The 19469-nt window shown below is 47.1% G+C and overlaps 1 protein-coding gene across 5 annotated transcripts; it reads left to right on the top strand.

The window, feature by feature from the left end:
* The first annotated feature begins 322 nt into the window (after positions 1 to 322).
* On the top strand, positions 323 to 19195 carry radil (Ras association and DIL domains). 5 transcript variants are annotated; one of them, XM_078793561.1, is made up of 22 exons: positions 324 to 445; positions 504 to 569; positions 5153 to 5235; positions 5327 to 5435; positions 5633 to 6140; positions 8022 to 8129; positions 8410 to 8525; positions 8592 to 8762; positions 10160 to 10793; positions 10905 to 11035; positions 11473 to 11510; positions 11591 to 11742; positions 11820 to 11932; positions 12025 to 12141; positions 12962 to 13085; positions 15377 to 15549; positions 15621 to 15771; positions 15843 to 16045; positions 17224 to 17512; positions 18201 to 18340; positions 18411 to 18550; positions 18673 to 19195. In XM_078793561.1, exons 4-22 carry the CDS (start codon positions 5352 to 5354, stop codon positions 18770 to 18772), a joined length of 3492 nt encoding a protein of 1163 aa, XP_078649687.1. In that variant the 5' UTR covers positions 324 to 445; positions 504 to 569; positions 5153 to 5235; positions 5327 to 5351; the 3' UTR covers positions 18773 to 19195. The 5 variants fall into 5 exon arrangements, with proteins under 5 accessions (XP_057931295.2, XP_078649688.1, XP_078649687.1 ...); XM_058075312.2 differs by having other exon boundaries at positions 323 to 569; XM_058075321.2 differs by having other exon boundaries at positions 325 to 569; positions 18288 to 18340.
* Positions 19196 to 19469: the final 274 nt, after the last annotated feature.

The raw sequence follows: 19469 nt of genomic DNA, 5'->3' as shown, positions 1-19469 counted from the left end.
ACAAATGAAAAAGAATTGTGTAATGAGGAAAAAGATGAAATGACAAATTACACTAATAATAAATATCGCCTAAACTAGATAAATATGCACAAATATTAGAGTTTTTATTGTCAAAGTACATATTTGTCGCATTCAGTTACAATAAGTATTATTAAAATGTAATTTATTGTCTATTTCTGTGTCACTCGCATTAACGATTGTGTCCACCAGATGGCGCCATTTTCGTTATGTGGCCGAAGACCCGAGCAGACACTTCGGGTGTTTCCGTCAACGCTCGGCTCTTGAACTGCCGTGGACGGTGGAATGCGGCTGCCGGAGCCACGGGCATTGCCGGGCAGGCGGCCGAGATGTACGCACCGAGCCGGGGGGATTCCGCGGCTGCTCGGGGTCCGAGTTAACGGAGCTGCTGGTGGGAAGGACGCCTTGTTGGTGTCGCACGGAGAGGGTGCGGAGGCAGTCTAAAAGCACCCCCATTCGTGGTTCTAACATCGATTACGTTTCAGGAGAAAAAAAGGGGGGCGGACTGGGAGCTTCGAAGGAGCATCATGGAGCCTCGCAACGCAACCGCCGTGAGTTTAACACCAGCCGACACAGAACACCCACTCGCCTACCACCACGACAACTTGTATCCACCTGTCTCTAAATATCCCACTTCGCCTCAGTACCATTGGCGTGAATATTCACTTTGTTAGACACACCTGTGACGCCGCGGTTGCTCGCCGAGCGTGACGCCTCGTCGGCGGATTAATTTCGGAGGATTTTCCGCAGCCGTTTGTTGCTCAGCCGGTTGCTACTGGTGACCATCGGGTCAACACACAGGATGGCGGCGGGCCCTATTTTCTTGCCCAAAAGTTCAATTTGTATTTATTTCTCTTTTAATGGCCTCTGTTCGCTCAATCCTTGACCTGAATGCTGAGAGTCGAGCATCCTATTTCTGAAGCTTTATTGTATGAAAAGAGGAGATAAACAAGTACAGTTGTGCCTTGGTTAACGTCATTAATCCGTTCCAGAAGGTCAGACTATAACCAAAGCAAATTTTTCCCATTAGAAAATAATGGGAATCCAATTAATCCGTTTCAGACACCCAAAAATGTTTTCACAAAAACACATTTTATAGAGGGCGGCACGGCGGAGGAGTGGTTAGCGCCGGACCTCACAGCTAGGAGACCAGGGTTCAATTCCAACCTCGGCCATCTCTGTGTGGAGTTTGCATGTGTGCATGCGTGCATGCGTGGGTTTTCTCCGGGGACTCCGGTTTCCTCCCACATTCCAAAAACATGCTAGGTTAATTAGCGACTCCAAAGTGTCCATAGGTATGAATGTGAGTGTGAATGGTTGTTTGTCTACCACCGCGACCCTCGTGTGGAAAAGCGGTAGAACATGAATGAATGAATGAACTTTTTTATAGACGTTAATTATTGTTAATTATCATTTTCCATGCAGAAAATGATGCAAAAATAACTACAAAGGCACTCAAAGCGCCGTAGTTCCCCCCATATTGTCATTCACGCCAAAATAATAATTCTACATGTTTTGGATGAGTCTTTGATATTTAAAAAAACGAGTGGTTAGCACACAGACCTCACAGCTAGAAGACCAGGATTCAATTCCACCCTCGGCCATCTCTGTGTGGAGTTTGCATGTTCTCCCCGTGCATGCGTGGCTTTTCTCCGGGTACTCCAGTTTCCTCCCACATTCCAAAAACATGCTAGGTTAATTAGCGACTCCAAATTGTCCATAGGTATGAATGTGAGTGTGAATGGTTGTTTGTCTATATGTGCCCTGTGATTGGCTGGCCACCAGTCCAGGGTAGGCAGGGTAGACAGCTGGGATAGGGGTAGGCTCCAGCACCCTACGCGACCCTCGTGAGGAAATGTGTTAGAAAATGAATGAATGAATGTTGGGAACTTGTCCTGTAGTTTTTTTCCCCGAGTCATCTGACCATTTTTTGTGGCGTTATATGGACACAAATGGCCAAAAAAGGTTAAAGAATCCTTAAAAAAAAATTCCTGGATCCGGACGGTGATCCAGATTACGGTCAAAATGTAATCAGTTCTTCCATATCCCTTTTCCGACAATTCCTGAAAATGTCATCCCAATCCATTCAGAACCCTTCAAGTTATTTGGAAGAGAAACAGATAAATGCGGGCAAAAACAGAACCTGAGGTAACGTCAAATGAATGGACAACTTAACATTTAGGGGAAAAAAGCCCCACAAAACCATAAATTCACAAAATCACACGATTCTGCTGCAAGCAGAATTTGCAAAAATATGACAAAATATATCAATATCAACCTTAAATATGTATCCTGACCAAACAACTGCTTGCCAAGTGAGCCGGTGCTGATGCCTTATAAGGTGACTCAGGATGCCGCAAACAAGTATGAATGCGTATGTTTTGTTGTTGCAACCAGAATTGAGTGTTATGGATGTAAAAATGAGACAGGCAGAAACAGAGTGTCTCACCGTCGATGTGCCGCCAGGTTGCTAGAGCGTTACACGAGAACCACTCCCGTGACATTTGCATACCTCTGAAATGACTGTCTTTTCTTTCGGAGGTCTTGCACTCTTGTCTCGGTACGGTCTGGAAATTACGGAAGAAAATTCTCTGCAACCTAACAAAGCCGTCAAGGACCACTGTTTAAAATAAATTTCACCTCCCCTTCTGTGTTTGTTAGTCTACCAATCATGAGAAGAAATAAGACTTACACACCAATAGAAGGTTAACACAATACATTATAAATATGTCAGACACAATTGAGTCAAATTCTGGGCTCTCTTCTAATGTCCTCCTGGAACCTCCTGATGAGAAGAAGAGATGTTTTCGCCTAGGGTGTTGAAGCCCGCAGCTTTTTGTAGGTATCTTCTAAACGGGCAGGGTGGGAGTCAGCAATGTTTCCTGCGCAGCAAGCACGCAGCACGTCCAAATGTGACCTACTTACGACCAGTACTTTTCTAGCTTCTAGCTGATTATGTGAATGTACTTTATCTTATGTCTTTTCTATAATCCGCTTGCAATAAATGTTCATCTGCTGAGCTGACGAGTTAATAATAATAATAATAACAGTAAGATTTCGTCTTGGGCGTGTGGTCCAAGATGGCGGCATAAACCAACCGGAATCGTTTGTTTGCCAAGGCAAAATTTTAGCAAAAAAAAATATGTACGTTAACCAAAAAAAACCAACATGCTAACCAGGGCGAATGTTAACCGAGGCACCACTGTAATAGCAGTCATGCTATTATTATGTGTTATTGTTTTTCAGCATGACTCAATGCATTCACACTGTAAATGTCATTGAAACATAAAGATTGTTGTGTAATAGTGTCAGTCTCAGCTTTTCCGTATTAAACCCGAATGCTGTGGATAGCTACGCTTCAGTGCTAACTAAACATAGCAGCTCTGTTGCGCCAAAGTCAGAGCCATGGGTCGCCATACATTGCGTTTTTTGGGGGAAATTATTTTTTACTTTTATATTACCCTACATTGGGCTCGATGAAGCCAGCCATGGATGCAGAGTTCTCCTCCCATTGTGTGGGGAAGTGGTTATTTTGTGGCTTCTTACTTTGTCTTTCTTCTCTCCGCTTTGTTTGAAAACCTTTCTTAAGTAGTATTTCATTGTGCATTGTGTAAACAAAAAAATAATACAAATATAATGGTGACTATAGGGGTGTTATTTCATGTCTACCGGGCTTTAATAATGTTGAAAATCATATTTAGAAAGTCATAAACAGGTTTTCTATGCTCAAATTAAAAAAATATTCAGTTTATCAACATTGTGTGCGATATCGTATTTGGTTCTGGACCCAATGAACTGCTATAAATGAGGGACTAGTTTACTAGAGCATTCATGCTATTGGTCACTGAGTGAGTGCTGCGAGTCGAGCATTCATTCATTCATGTGCTGGAGCCTATCCCAGCTGTCTTCGGGCGAGAGGCGGGGTACACCCTGGACTGGTGGCCAGCCAATCACAGGGAACATATAGACAAACAACCATTCACACTCACATTCATACCTAAGGACAATTTGGAGTCGCTAATTAACCTAGCATGTTTTTGGAATGTGGGAGGAAACCGGAGTCCCCGGAGAAAACCCACGCATGCACGCATGCACACATGCAAACTCCACACAGAGATGGCCGAGGTTGGAATTGAACCCTGGTCTCCTAGCTGTGAGGTCTGTGTGCTAACCACTCGACTGAGAACGGAAATGCAAAAAGATAACCGATCGTTGCCGCTTATGAAACGTCCCATGTGGCTTACATCCATGGTGGGCATTTTTCACGATATCTGTCCGAGTTAGCGTTTTTTTTTTTTTTTTACTCCTCTCCAAAGAAGAGGAGTCTTGTGCGCTGCGGTGTAAACACCATCTTGTGGGTCATGGAGGCAACATGTAGGCCCGCCTTTGTGTGTGTAAGCAGGCAGGAGGGGGGGGGGTTTTGTTGGCCCCGGTCTTGAGTTAACTGCGGCCAAGTAGCCAGATTAGCGTGGATTAGCAGGCATTTAAAATAGTCACGTTATCCCGGCAGCGCTTGCAGAGTCAGCTCCAACAACACCTCCCCGGCCTGCTGCCGTCCAACCAGGGCATCCAGACGCCTGACGGCTGCTGCGATGCGTTCGAGGACTCCCTGCTGTCAGATGCCTTCCAGCACCTGCGGAGGGGGGTGTGGCCGGAACACAGACACACCTCCTCATGGACTGTGTCTGGGATGCACACTAGATAAGCACAATAATTAGTTAGTTATTAATAAATTCAATATAATTAAATGTAGTGAAATTAAATTTAATAAAATTATATGTGCATAATTAAATAATACAAAACTTAATAAGGCTAGTATTTTAATGGAATATTAAATTGTTAAAAAGAAATTTCCTTGTTACCTTTAAATATCTACGATAAAAAACCTTGATGTGAGTGTGAATGGTTGTTTGTCTATATGTGCCCTGTGATTGGCTGGCGACCAGTCCAGGGTGTACCCCGCCTCTCGCCCGAAGACAGCTGGGATAGGCTCCAGCACCCCTGCGACCCTTGTGAAGAAAAAGCGGTAGAAAATGAATGAATGAATGAATGAAAAACCTTGATGTTGCACAAAAACCACAATTTGACTTTGATGGGGTCTCATTTGCTGCTTTGTGGACTAACTCCCTTCCAGCTCAAGATCCAAAGAGAGAAACGCAAATGGAACATCTGATTTTCAGTTGTAACCTTCACCTGGTGCTCTGCACGCTTACCAAGGTACCCCCCCCCCACACACACATGATCAATGACATATGTATGAAGTTGAAGCATGAATGTAATTAACGGTTTGTCCTGTTCCGTTTGTCAGTTTGTGAGATACCGACAGCAGCAAAATGTTCTACGGTTCTTCCTCCGGGGCCAGCATGTCCCTGCCCTCCAAGAGCCGGCTGAAGCGCCAGAGCAGGACCTTTACGCAGGTAAGAAATAGATTTATCGCGTACAAACATATTCATACAAATACACTGGAATCCTGGTGTGCTATGGAATTAGCTTATTTAATTGGCTGCTTGTTACTAGGCAGAATTTGTAGGGCAGACTACAAAGTGCCCCATTGAAACCACACTGCTAAGTTTATTTATTCACATGAGCTGACCTTCTCACGTGTGCCGTCCAGGTCCTGTACCGCACTCTGAGCTACCGCGACCGCGTCCCGGCCGAGGTGGGAACAAACACGCGTGGGGACCGCCGCTCCACGACCGAGCCCCCGGAGCGACCTGCCGACGACCCGGCCGAGCTCTCCCACCAGAGCTCTGCTCCGGGGGTCCTGAAGATCTTTGGCGACGAGATCTGCAGCGGCGCCAACTACAAGAGCGTCCTGGCCACGCCCCGCTCCAGCGCCCACGAGCTGGTCAAGGAGGCGCTGGAGCGCTACTCGCTCAACAAGGACGCCGCCCACTCCTACGTCCTGTGCGATGTAATCGGGCGCCTGGAGGGGGGAGGCATGATTGGCGGCGGCGGTGGATGGCGGACGGAGTGTCTTCGGGCGCTCGGCGACAACGAGAAGCCGCTCCTGCTCCAGGAGTTGTGGAAGCCTCGGGAGGGACACGCCCGCCGCTTTGAGCTACGCAGGAGAGCAGAGGTGGAGGAACTCAACGCCAAGGAGAAGGACACCATCACTGCTGGTGAGCACACTAAGCCTCAGTACGATTGGACAGACACATGTCCACATGTGTGAATGGACAAACGTCTTTACACTGAATTACATGGGCATGCGAATGGGCAGACAGATGTTTGCATTATGTGAATGGATAAACACTTCTTTACGTCATGAGTGTACGTGCATGGACAGACATACTGTATTCGCGTTGTGTGTGTATGTGAATGGACAAACAGATGCCCACATTATGTGTTCGAATGGACAAACAAATTGTGTGTGTGATTATGTGCACGTGAATGGACATACTCATTCTGACACTATGTGGGTAAGTGAATAGACACACAGGTTATAGTATGTGTCAATGTGTTTCTGTGAGGGGATAAACATTTGTTTACACCGTGTGTGCACGTGAATGGACAGGTTCATTTTTAGCGCAGTTAATTGATTTGCAGGTCTAGTGAATGGATGGACATTTGTTTGCATTGTGTGTGTGCATATGTGAATGGATAGACATGTTTACAATGTGTGTATGTGAATGGACAAACGCGTTTACAATGTGTCTGTGTGTGTGAATGGACAAACGTGTTTACAATGTGTGTGTGTGTGTGAATGGACAAACATGTTTACAATGTGTGTGTGTGTGAATGGACAAACATGTTTACAATGTGTGTGTGTGTGTGTGTGTGTGTGTGTGTGTGTGTGAATGGACAAACGCGTTTACAATGTGTGTGTGTGTGTGTGTGAATGGACAAACATGTTTACTGTGTGTGTGTGTGTGTGTGTGTGTGTGTGTGAATGGACAAACATGTTTACAGTGTGTGTGTATGTGTGTGTGTGAATAGACAAACGCGTTTACAATGTGTGTGTGTGAATGGACAAACATGTTTACAATGTGTGTGTGTTTGTGTGTGAATGGACATAAAGATTTTTTATGATGTGTGTGTGTGTGAATGGGGAAACATGTTTACATTGCGTGTGCATGCAAATGGACAAACGTGCACGTGTGATCTTTACATTGTGCGCGTATGTGGATGTGAATGGACAAACATGTTTACAATGTGTGTGTGTGTGAATGGACATAAAGACTTTTTATGATGTGTGTGTGTGTGAATGGGGAAACATGTTTACATTGCGTGTGCATGCAAACGGACAAACGTGCACGTATGATCTTTACATTGCGCGCGTATGTGGATGCGAATGGACAGACGGATGATTGTATGACGTCGCACACAGACTGTTAAAGAACCGTCGAACCTCAACACGTTCAAACTGAAAGAGTAAAATATGCGGCGGTCACTTCACACATGGATCGCTTCGGCAAGAAGATCAAATCAGAGAACAGACAAATCAATGATGGCCGTTGAATGAAGGAACTCGTGTACACTGGTATACAATGGTGTAGATTGGTGTACAATGGTGTGTACCAATGTACACCACTGTACGCAGGTCTACCCCAGTACATTAGCCAACTAATCCAGCTGTGTGCATGTGCATGTTTGGATGGTGGGCCGTCCCCCAGTGAGATGCATGCCACTGCTTTTCGTCACTGCATGATACCCACTCGGCTCGCCCATGTTTGCTATGCTATTGAAGCATTTCCACAGGCAAAAACAGGTACTAGCAGGTACTACTATTTCAAGTTAGCCAGCGTGTCGAGATGATATCATACATGTGACGTAATAAAACCACTGTGGATTACTTATTGATGATTATTACATTGTCACGTTAATGCGCCTTAAAAATAAGGATTTGGATTGATGGCGTTTGCATGAAGGCGAAGCACTACTAACAAAACACACACACTAGTGCATGCGTGTTTGTGTGTATTATTCTGTCATGTTATGGCGAGGCGTTGTCTCAGCCTCTTAACCCCCCCCCCGTAACTCCCTCCCCACCCCCGCTGTAGGGCCCAAAGCTGCCCAGTTCCTGGCGGCTCTTATGGGTCGGTCCGGGCTGGGCAAACACCGGAGCTCCCCTCTGCGGTCGGGTCGGGCGGCTCCGTCCGGCTCTAAAGGTGGGGACTGGCCTCAGGTAGGGTGGCTGTCAGTCATCGCCATGGAGACCACCGCCACCTGCCTGCCCCGTCAACCCCTCCCCTTCACATTACCTGTATGTGTGTCATCTTTCACCTCATTTGGTCAGTTCACTTCCTGGTTCGTGGTCACATGTGCGTCCCGATTTATGAGTGGACATATTGCACACATGTCGCATCAATACATTAACAATGAATTTGCATGTATTTATTATTATTGATATTACTCCTTAAGCTCCTCCCCTTCTACTTACTTCCTAAGACATCAACGCTCAGGCCCGCAAGCTGCAGAGGAACCGGGCCAAGGGGACGCTGACCTTGCCTCGCTCCAGCAACTCGTCCTTGTGCCGCAGCCTCAGCGAGACCAGCCTCAACCAGGTAGGAACCTTTTGCAGAAACTTGACATGTGTCAATCATCCTGAAATCCGATGCGTGTGTGCGCAGCTGTCGGTCGGCGACGAGCCCAAGCGCTACTATTCCACTCTGCCGGGGCCATACAGGGGCCGGGAGGCGCCGTGCGGTGGGCGGAGGAAGGAGGAGGCGGGGCAGGGAGGGGTGCGCCACTCCTTGTACCAGTCGCCACACCTGCTGCTGCTGCAGGGGTACAACCGACAGGTGAGCCTTTCTCCCGGTCAGGTCACTCTTGTTATAATATTGTCATTGGAAATATATTGTAATTAATTCATGTCATTTATGTATTTATTTATTTATTTATTTATTTGTGGCACGCCTGAAAAGCGTGAAGACTAGTTTACGCACTGTTATTTTATACCTTATTGTATACGTCTGCTTATTCGTGGAATTATTTGGTTCTTCTGCTACGGTTTGTTGTGGCTGCAGGTAGAGAATGTGCAAAGAGCAGGAAGGAGGCAGTAAACTACAAAAAAAAGAGGCATGGGCTGTGTTCGAACCCGCATACTTACCTACTACTCATACTAGCTTTTTGAGTATGCAGTGTGTCTACACTGGCAGTATGCGATTTTTGAGTATGCAAAAAGTTCCCGGACAAATACTGCATTTGCCAGTCATACCCAAATTACCCAGGATGCAACGCGACGTGACATCACCGGGACAAGATCAGTCCAAACGGTTTTATTTTGGATTCATCACTATGGTTTTTTGTATGAGAAAAGTAAATAATCGGAATTGTGTTGCTCACTATTCATTCATTTTCTACTGTTTTTCCTCACAAGGAGGGTCGCGGGGGTGCTGGAGCCTATCCCAGCTGTCTTCGGGCGAGAGGCGGGGTACACCCTGGACTGGTCGCCAGCCAATCACAGGGCACATATAGACAAACAACCATTCACACTCACATTCATACCTATGGACAATTTGGAGTCGCCAATTAACCTAGCATGTTTTTGGAATGTGGGAGGAAACCGGAATACCCGGAGTAAAAACCCACGCATGCACGGGGGAGAACATGCAAACTCCACACAGAGATGGCCGAGGGTGGAATTGAACCCTGGTCTCCTAGCTGTGCGGTCTGAGCGCTAACCACTCGACCGCCGTGCCGCCCGCGTTGCTCACTAGCTAGCTGAAATTTTGCCGAATTCGTCGGAACGAAATTGTAAACAGTTGGTATTTGGACAAATAAATGGCACACTCGGGATCTAAACGGCCACTTTCTCGCTTGATTAAAAAAAAAAAATCTTAATAAATGATGTATTTATAAAGAGTTTAGAGCTGAAGTGAATTTTGGCTCGGGTAGGAGCGCAATGCATTGTGGGTTATCATGTAGTACGCTGTAGTGTAAAGGCTTTGCATACAGCCTGATGGATTGGGTATGCAGTATGGCGTGTGGATAGTATGGGCATGGAAGTATAAAGTGGTTAGTATGCGGTTTCGAACACAGCCATGGAGCGTGTGGGAGATAGTGTCCCATGTGAACGAGACACGCTTTGATTCCACATCCTTCACACCTGTTTCACCACCAGTTTACTCCAAAATGGCGTACCACCGCAGGGACTAATCATATGTTCGCCTGCCAATATGTCCGTGCTGTCCTTCAGGACTGCCTGGTGTACCTGCTGAACCGAGATCAGCACACGGTCGGTCAGGAGACACCCTCGGCCCGTCCGAACATCTGCCTGTTCTCCCCGGACGTCCTGCCGCTTCACTGCCGCCTACGTCGCGTCCCCACATCGCGCCGCCCCTCCCACAGCGCCAAGCCAGAAGACCCCTCGGATCCTCAGCGCTTCTGCGTGGCCGTGGAGCCCGTCCTCAACGCCACCGTCCTGGTCAACTTTTCCCGCTGCGAGCGCTCCACCACGCTGCGCCACGGCGACCTCCTCTCCTTCGGGGCGCACTACATCTTCCTGTACAAGGACCCCACGGGTGCCAAGCCCCTCCCTGCTCAGACCCTGGCACGTCTCCGCAGCCTGGGCCAGGTCTACGACAGCGCTCCGGAGGAGGGGGGGACTTGTGAGGTGTGCGGCTCCACGCTGAAGGACAGGACAGCGCCGGCGTCCGGCGTCACCCCCACCAGACGCAGCTTCAGACCGCACCCACTCAAATCTCGCGGCGGCGGCACCGTTGCAGCGGTGGAGGCGGGAAGAGGACAGAAGAGGAAGCTACACCTGGAGTTTGATCCAGGCCATGAAGACCAGCTGCTGAACCGCATCATGTCCCTCATAGAACCTGGAGGTGCTTCTCAATTATTGTCTGTCATGCCCCCCCCTCATACTTTTACCCTCATTGAAGAATCCAACATACTAACTACATACCAATGGGATGCCTTCTGTATGTTCCGTGCAGGCGACGACCACAAACTGACGCCGGCCTACCTGCTGTGTCTTTGCATACAACACTCCGCCTCCGCCTTCCCGCCCGGGAGCTTTGGGAAACTTTTGCTGAAGATCGTGCGGCGGATCCAGACGGTGGCGTGGGTCAGTGAACGTCTCTCTTTTCCTTCTCTTCAGGCTCTGCAAAGCTGCCGGACCGCTCAACCGGGTCGGCTCGGGTGTCCGAGGCCCGCTATCGTCTTTTTGTGCTCAGTTACACGCCTGACCTACTTTATATTTTTTTAAGATATCATTTTGATCGTTTTAATGAAACTGAAGTGTTTTGGCCCGCTGTAAAAGATTAATCAGCGTTTCTGTGTCCATACGCTGGGAAGCGTCTGGAACGTCTAGAGGAGAAAGATTCCGTATTGACGGCAAAGTGTCTCCTTTCAAGTTTTAGTCGAGTGTTTGTCATCATCTAAAAACGCTCAGGTTGTGTAAATGTGATAGCGGTGTTTAGTTCTTGTCAAGTGTGTGTCTTCTACGCACATGCTAAAAGTTTAATGAGACCTTATTTGTGTGTGTGTGTGCGTGTGTTGCAGGAGAAGACAAAGGAGCTGGCCCAGAAGCAAGCTCAGCAGTGAGTATTGTTTCCTGTTGTCTCTGTGTGTGTGTGTGTGTGTGTTTGTGTGTCACCAAGCTTCCATTGTGCCTTTGCAGTCAGGACCCATCCTCTCTGTCCCTGCTCAACATCTCAGACCTCATCCCAGACCTGCAGACCATCTTCTTCTGGATGTCCAACTCCATCGAGATCTTGTACTTCATTCAGCAGAGAGTGCCGTCGTACACGCACAACATGGAGGTTCTGCAAGGTGCACACACACGCACACACGCACACATTAGTCAATGTCTGACACGGGATCCTCACCTGTCTGTGATTTGGTCTCAGGGTCAAAGGAGTCTCTGCTATCGGCGACCATCTCAGCCAACGAGGAGGCCATGAGCATCCTGGAGGAGGTCATCATGTACACCTTCCAGCAGTGTGTCTACTACATCACCAAGGTCAACAAGTCACCTTCCTAACAGCCCGAACTTCCCTCATCTTGTTCCACGGCACACTAAATGCATGTGTTGTGGTACATTTTTTTGTTTAGGCTCTCTACGTAGTCCTTCCAGGTCTTTTGGACTGTAATCCCTTCCCGATGGACAGCTCAGAGCCCTGCTGGAAAGGAGGCGTCGGATTCCCTGAGCCAGTCCGCAGGGTCCTTCAGGTAAACGCTCGTATTGTTGTAGACTTCTCACTTCCTCTCCTAAACATCGTGGTTAGATATTAACTTGAGTTAATTATGTATTTTGGTCTTTGACTCATGTTAAATCAATACAATATACAGTATATTTTTAACAGTACAAAGGGCACTGCTGAAAACCAAACCATGAAAATGGCTACTATGCTAATGTTAACGTGGTAGCAATGCAAACATGCTAACATTTAGCATGAGAGTGTGAAGTGTTTATATATGTATTTATCAAAAAGATCCCCTGTGGCAAATCTGTAATCAGTAAAAAGCCGAAAGAAACAAATACATCTATGAAAATGGTTAAAATGCTACTATGCTAATGTTAATGTGGCAGCAATGCTAACATGCTAACATCTAGCATGATAGTGGTAGGTGTTTATATATGTATTTATCGATGAAAATGGCTAAAAATGCTACTATGATAATGTTAATGTGGTAACAATGATAACATACTAACATCTAGCATGAGAATGCTAAGTGTTTATAGTATATGTGTGGCAGCAATGCTAACATGCTAACATCTAGCATGACAGTGCTAAGTGTTTCTACATGTATTTATCGATGAAAATACCTAAAAATGCTACTATGATAATGTTAATGTGGTAGCAATGATGACATGCTAACATCTAGCATGATAGTGCTTGATAGTGTTTACATATGTATGTGTTTACCGATGGAAATGGCTACGTATTCTACTAAGCTAATGTTAATGTGGTAGCAATGCTAACATGCTAACATCTCCCATGCTGATGCTAAGTGTTTGTATTTATACCTGATGTGTGGGCGTGTGCAGGTCTTCCAGAGCGGCCAGGAGCTGTTGCAGGGCTATCAGGTCCACCCGGAGATCCAGGCTCAGATGTTTGCTTACCTCTTCTTCTTCTCCAATGTGTCCCTCTTCAACCAGCTGATGGACAAAGGTATGGAGACCCTCCATGAGACCTCCCCGAGGAGGCACACAGCTCTTAGCCCCTGCCCGTGGGTGCCCTTGTCAGCAGTTTGACGGGGGGGACGAGAGGCGGGTGGGGGGGCAAAGTAAGATTTGTCCTTAGTGTCCTTCTGCTGTCTGCACTCTTAATTCCCATCACCACACTCCACCCTTCTTCGTCTTCCATCAGGGGATGGAAGATGGAGGGGCAAAGAAGGTCATTGCTTGTTATTGTGGTCTGGTCTAAATGCTGGAAACAGCACTTTACCTCTACGCACACACACACGCACACACACACACACACGTCATATGTCTTCATTAAGGCTGCAGAGACAGCACAGCAATACCTTCACATTAATGCAGGGCCAGGAACGCCCGTCTGGCTCCTTGTAGTCGCTCATTGATATTTCTCCACCCATGGTGTCCATGGCAACAGAGGAGCTGACGTTGGCAAGGCACACACACACACATAGACGTTGTCTAGCCATCTTTTAGAGGTGGGAATCACGATACGACGCCATTACCAACGATACCAATGCTGCCGTGATGAAGCCATTGTGTGATGATAACAATGATTGACATGAGCGATCATACCAGGCCTCCAAATTGTCCATAGGTATGAATGTGAGTGTGAATGGTTGTTTGTCTATATGTGCCCTGTGATTGGCTGGCCACCAGTCCAGGGTGTACCTCGGGTGTACCTCGCCTCTTGCCCGAAGACAGCTGGGATAGGCTCCAGCATCCCTGTGACCCTCATGAGGATAAGCGGTAAAAAATGAATGAATTAATGAAAAATACAACAAAAAGAACATTAATGATAATAAAATCCAAAATATATATATATTTGTAACTGGTATAAATAAACTAAAATAAAATATGTATTATCTGATAGTTTCCAGGCCCACATAAAAGGATGTTTCCATGCCTTTGTGTGCTTTCACTTGGCTAAATAGTTTAGCACTTACTACGGTTGCTCTTTGTTTGGGCTGTGTGTGTGCGTGTGCATGTTTGTGTGTGTGTGTGTTCACTGAAGCCTTGTGACACCTTTGCCAGGAGGTTAAGTGACGTCTTGTCTGTTAGATTACTCTATGCACGCATGTAAGCCTATTACACACATTGTGTGTGTGTGCGCGTGTGTGTCCCCGCAACATATGTTGCAATATTTGAAAGGTCACATCCACGAGGGAAGGAGGTTTCCTACATGATCATCACAAAATTCCATCCAGTCCGACCAATCCATCCACTGTTCGGCATGTGTCCCGCGTTTTGGCGCATTCGTCACCGAGCCGTCCCCCCAATGCCACACCAAACTAAAGCTTTCCGAGGCCTGTTTTGCTACTATGCTAATGTTAACGTCGTAGCAATGCAAACACGTTAACATCTAGCATGAGAATGCTAAGTGTTTATAGTATATGTGTATGTAATGTGGCAGCAATGCTAACATGCTGACATCTAGCATGATAGTGCTAAGTGTTTATATATGTATTTATCAATGACAATGGCTAAAAATGCTACTATGATAATGATAATGTGGTAGCAATGCTAACATGCTAACATCTAGCATGATAGTGCTAAGTGTTTATATATGTATTTATCGATGAAAATGGCTAAAAATGCTACTATGATAATGTTAATGTGGTGGCAATGATGACATGCTAAAATCTAGCATGAGAATGCTAAGTGTTTATAATATATGTGTATGTAATGTGGCAGCAATGCTAACATGCTGACATCTAGCCTGATAGTGCTAGGTGTTTATATAAGTATTTATTGATGAAAATGGCTAAAAATGCTACTATGATAATGTTAACGTGGTAGCAATGATGACATGCTAACATCTAGCATGAGAATGCTAAGTGTTTATCGTATATGTGTATGTGATGTGGCAGCAATGCTAACATGCTGACATCTAGCATGATAGTGCTAGGTGTTTATATATGTATTTATCGATGAAAATGGCTAAAAATGCTACTATGATAATGTTAATGTGGTAGCAATGATGACATGCTAACATCTAGCATGATATTGCTAAGTGTTTATATATGTATTTATCGATGAAAATGGCTAAAAATGCTACTATGATAATGTTAATGTGGTAACAATGATGACATGCTAGTAACATTAACAGTTAACAGCCTGTTTAGGCAGCAAACTAAATGAATTGCGCCCTCTGGTGGTTTTGTCCAAAATAGAATCCAAAAGTTGTCGTGACGACACAATCTAACCTTTTTTTGGTGGCGCCGTGATTGGAAAAGAGTTGCTAAGAGTGAATGTGCCATGCAGGTCCGTCCCGTGGTTGGTTCCAGCGTTCCAAAGTGTTGCAGATGCAGGCGTGTCTTCGCATGGTGTCCGAGTGGGCCGGCAGGTCCGGTTTGGGTCACCTGGCAGAGAAATTCTTCACCAAACTCAACAGTGCCATCTCCATCTTGGCCACGCCCCCTCAGCAGCTCACACAGGTAGCGCCTCACAACCCCCCCGAAAGAATCCCACGTGGCGTCATGTGTGTTTGCGTGTAACGACGTTGCAGCTGAGCTGGAGGACGTTGTCCAGCGAGCACACCGGCCTCAAACCCGTTCAGCTACACCGGATCCTGACGCAGTACCAGCTCACCGCCGAAACCGGGCCCGTGCCCGCCTGGCAGCCCAGCAGCGAGGACGAGGCCTACATTTATAGAACAGGTACCAAAGTTGAAGTTACACGCACGAGTGCTGCAAGGTGGGGGCGCTAACGTGCTTCAACTGGCACACAGTGGACCTCCTGGAGAGCTTCGAGAACCACCCGCCCATCGTGCTGCCCAGCGGCGGCTTCAGCGTGGATCTGGATGGCGAGCGGGTGGAGGACAGCATCTACAGGCAGCTGCTCTACGTGCGTCACTTCCTGTGGGGACTACGTGCCAAGACGCAGGCGCACGCCACACTCGCCAACGGCAACAGCACTGCTGCTGACGCTCAGGTAAGAAAACGGGTCAAGCCTGGGCAGCGTCGGCGGCGACACGTCCCCCGGGCTGCACGAGTGCCGCCTGCACTGGGGAGCTCCGGTTCACGGAGATGCTGACGCTGACTACTCTAAAGTATATCCAAGTTTACTTTCTCTGCCTGCATGTTTGAATTCATGTTTCACTAAAGGAAAAGCAATACAAGTGCAGTCGGCACTCGTGCAGCCTCGGCAGCCATGCCTATTACTGCCTTCTTTTATGTCTCATTCAACTCCAGAAGAAAGAGGGACATAGTACATGTTGGGATTCATCTCTCCTCCCAGTGAACCACAGTTCCTCAGGGCTGGCAGCCCTCGTGCACGCTGCCGCCATGCTGACACATCTATACCGATACTCAAGCTGTACACTGACTACTCTAAAGTGTATCCACGATCCCTCGACTGAAATGTGAGGAAGCGATGATGTAGAAGCGGCTGCCATGCTAGGATACCTCGGGGCGTCCCTCAGGGCAAACCCGTTTTTAGTCACGAGCCGCATCCTTAACCCACTCATCATACACACACACAGTTGGAGGTGCAGCTGATGCTACAAAAATGTGCTAACGGGCTGCAGTTGCCATGGAAACAGCACACCATCTCATGCAGGGTGCCGCTTGGGAGCCTGTGTGTGTATACGTGTGTGTGTGTGTATACGTGTGTGTGTGTGTGTGTGTCCTATAAGAGGACACATCCTCACTTTCAGGAGATGTGAATGTTATTGCTGGTGTGTACTGGTGAAAAGACACACACACACACAAAGACACACACACACACACGTTGAAGGTAATCTGGCGTCCGATATACGGTACGCAGTATGAGCCTCAGCGGCTCTGCTGGCTGGAGGAGTTCCTTGTTAATCCTTCAAAGGAAAGACAAAACCTTCCTCTCCGTGTGTCCGCACACACACACACACACACACACACACACACACAAAAAGCTAGACATGGTTAAATCATGTTTAATCTGATTAGGCTGTCTCATTAGTGGGGACGGCTGACTAGACCGTAATCCTCGGCCTTCCTGCACCCTCAAACTCAACTCTTATGACACTTCCTGGTTGTCATGGAAACCCCCCCTCAAAAGTGTCTTTTTCTTTTTCTCTGCACGTGATGTCCTCGGCCTCCATCATGACCTTCAACTGACGACCCGGGTCGCAGAGGGAGCTGTTGCCCCCGGTGGTGCACAGCAGCCCTCGCTCGGCGGCCCCCGGGGACGGTGAGGAAGAAAAGGGGCGGGACAGAGCGGCGGCGGCAGGCCTGCGGAGAAACGGCGGCGTCCACCTTCACCCTCACCCTCGGGCGGGAGGGAGCACCGAGTTGTCCTGCCTTCTGACCCCTCCCAACACGCCGCTGTACCCCGACGGGGGAGGAGGCGCGCCCGTGAATGGCTGTGGCAGCAGAAGCGACGGCAAGAAGGCAAACGGACTCATCACCAACGGCATGGAAGGTAGGAAGGCCGCCGCCATCGTAGCCCTTTAAGACACGATAAGTCATGTGACTTGTACCCGCCAATCAGTATTAAATATAATTCATCAATATAATGAAAGAAAATATTGCAATACGCAATTTCATCACCATCAATATAATAATAAGTACAAAAAAGATTTGTTAGTAAATATTGGAATAGCTTTGTAATGAATTTTCGTTTTTAAATTTTAAGTATTTTTTTAAGTATTTTTATATATTTATTTATTTTTTTTTATTTTTTTTTTTATTTTTTACATTTTAAGTATTTTGTCCTAAGAAGAATTACATAGATTCTCCCTATTACTATTAAAAAATACAGGATATTTGAATGAAGTTACACATGATTTTGAAAAAATAAATAAATAAATAAAATTAAATTAAAAAGTATTTTATAATTTTATAATTTTTTTATTTTTTCCATCAATAAATGCCATCCATGATAAGTAAATAATGTTTGACCAGGGTTGTCACAAGTATCAATAAAAGTAGACATGACTTCCTCTCGATGGCACGAGGGCGACCCCTGCTGGCACAAGTGCATGATTGCATGTCCACTAAGCCCCGCCCCCATCACGTTCTAAGTATTAGCAGCTACACCTGTCTTTGTGTGTGTGACCCCATAGAAGACCCTTTGTGTGTGTGTGTGTGTGTGTGTGTGTCCTCTGCAGGGTATATTAGTGGGTGTGACTTTCCCTTCCCTGTCTCCTCCCCCGGCGCCCCCTCCCTCCCTGATGACATGTGTGTGGTGTTTGTAGTGCAACTGGACAAAGGACCGTATGGACTCGGCATGGGACTCATCGACGGCCTGGTGAGTCCATCATTTGCAGTCACGTGACACATGCCAGTCACGCGACGTCACCTTTTTTGTTGCCCCTTAGCACACGCCCCTCAACGCACCGGGCATCTACATCCGCACACTCATCCCCGAGGGTCCGGCGGCGTCCGACGGCCGGCTGAGGATCGGGGACCGCATTCTAGCCGTGAACGGGACCAGTCTGATCGGAGCAGACTACCAAAGGTAAACAGGAAGTGACCGTTTCCTCACAGCGATAAAGGGGGCGTGTATGTTTGAAAGGACACTCCAGCACGTTGATGGATTGATTGACGGGGTCTTTTTCGCTCTCTCACCGTCTCCTCCAGCGCGGTGGATCTGATCCGACTGGGAGGGGGGCGTCTCCGCTTCCTGGTGGCCAAGTCTGACCCGGAAGTCTCGGACAAGATCAGCGCGTCGTCCTGTTGACCTCACGAGGGTGACGTTGGACACTTCCGCCCACAACAGGAACTGTCATTGTTTTCATCACACTTCAGACAGTCTGGTAGGCGGGACTTAATGTGCTGTTGCCAGCTGTCAGTCAAACTGCAGATGACACCCATAGCCCCCGCCCCCTAGGAAGGACTCAAGGAGGAATTTGGCTTTTATTTATTTTGTTTGTATGTAAATAATGTTTGTAAACATTCATTGCTGCTTGTTGATTGGATGACGGAACCAGGCTGTAGCTCCACCCAAACCTTTCATCTTGTGATCATTCTTATTAACTATAACCAAACACTTCTCTTCTAGTTAAGGACAAACTTTTTTAAGACTTCCATTCTACTCATTTTAAAATACTGGATCCCAGTGGGGCACCAAAGGAAATAAAATACTTCATAAATAATATCCGTATTCTTCTCCTCTTAGCGAAATGCTCAATTCCGCAGCTGACCACGCCCATACTGTTGTGATTGGTTAGTGGCTGAGCTCCATGGGGACACGCCCCTCCAACGGCACATGCTGGTTTACTCAGTTGTGATTGGTTAGTGGCCGAGCTTCACAAGGAGACACGCCCCTCAAACGGCACATGTTAGCTTACTCTGTTGTGATTGGTTAGTGGCCGAGCTCCACATGGAGACACGCCTCTCAAACGGCACATGTTAGCTTACTCTGTTGTGATTGGTTA

Source organism: Doryrhamphus excisus, linkage group LG9, assembly GCF_037039965.1.
Source record: "Doryrhamphus excisus strain RoL-2023G ecotype Guam linkage group LG9, RoL_Dexc_Guam_v1.1, whole genome shotgun sequence".
NCBI lineage: Eukaryota > Metazoa > Chordata > Actinopteri > Syngnathiformes > Syngnathidae > Doryrhamphus > Doryrhamphus excisus.
Note: the sequence above shows the minus strand (reverse complement) of the source record. Positions and strands in the feature narration are given on the sequence as shown.

Excerpts from the sequence above, each read along its gene's own strand:
- radil (XM_058075312.2), top strand. The coding sequence starts at position 5,352 with ATGTTCTACGGTTCTTCCTCCGGGGCCAGCATGTCCCTGCCCTCCAAG. Across the intron at positions 15,772-15,842 it reads GGCCTACATTTATAGAACAG|TGGACCTCCTGGAGAGCTTC; the intron begins GTACCAAAGTTG and ends ACTGGCACACAG. Across the intron at positions 17,513-18,200 it reads CATCACCAACGGCATGGAAG|GGTATATTAGTGGGTGTGAC; the intron begins GTAGGAAGGCCG and ends TGTCCTCTGCAG.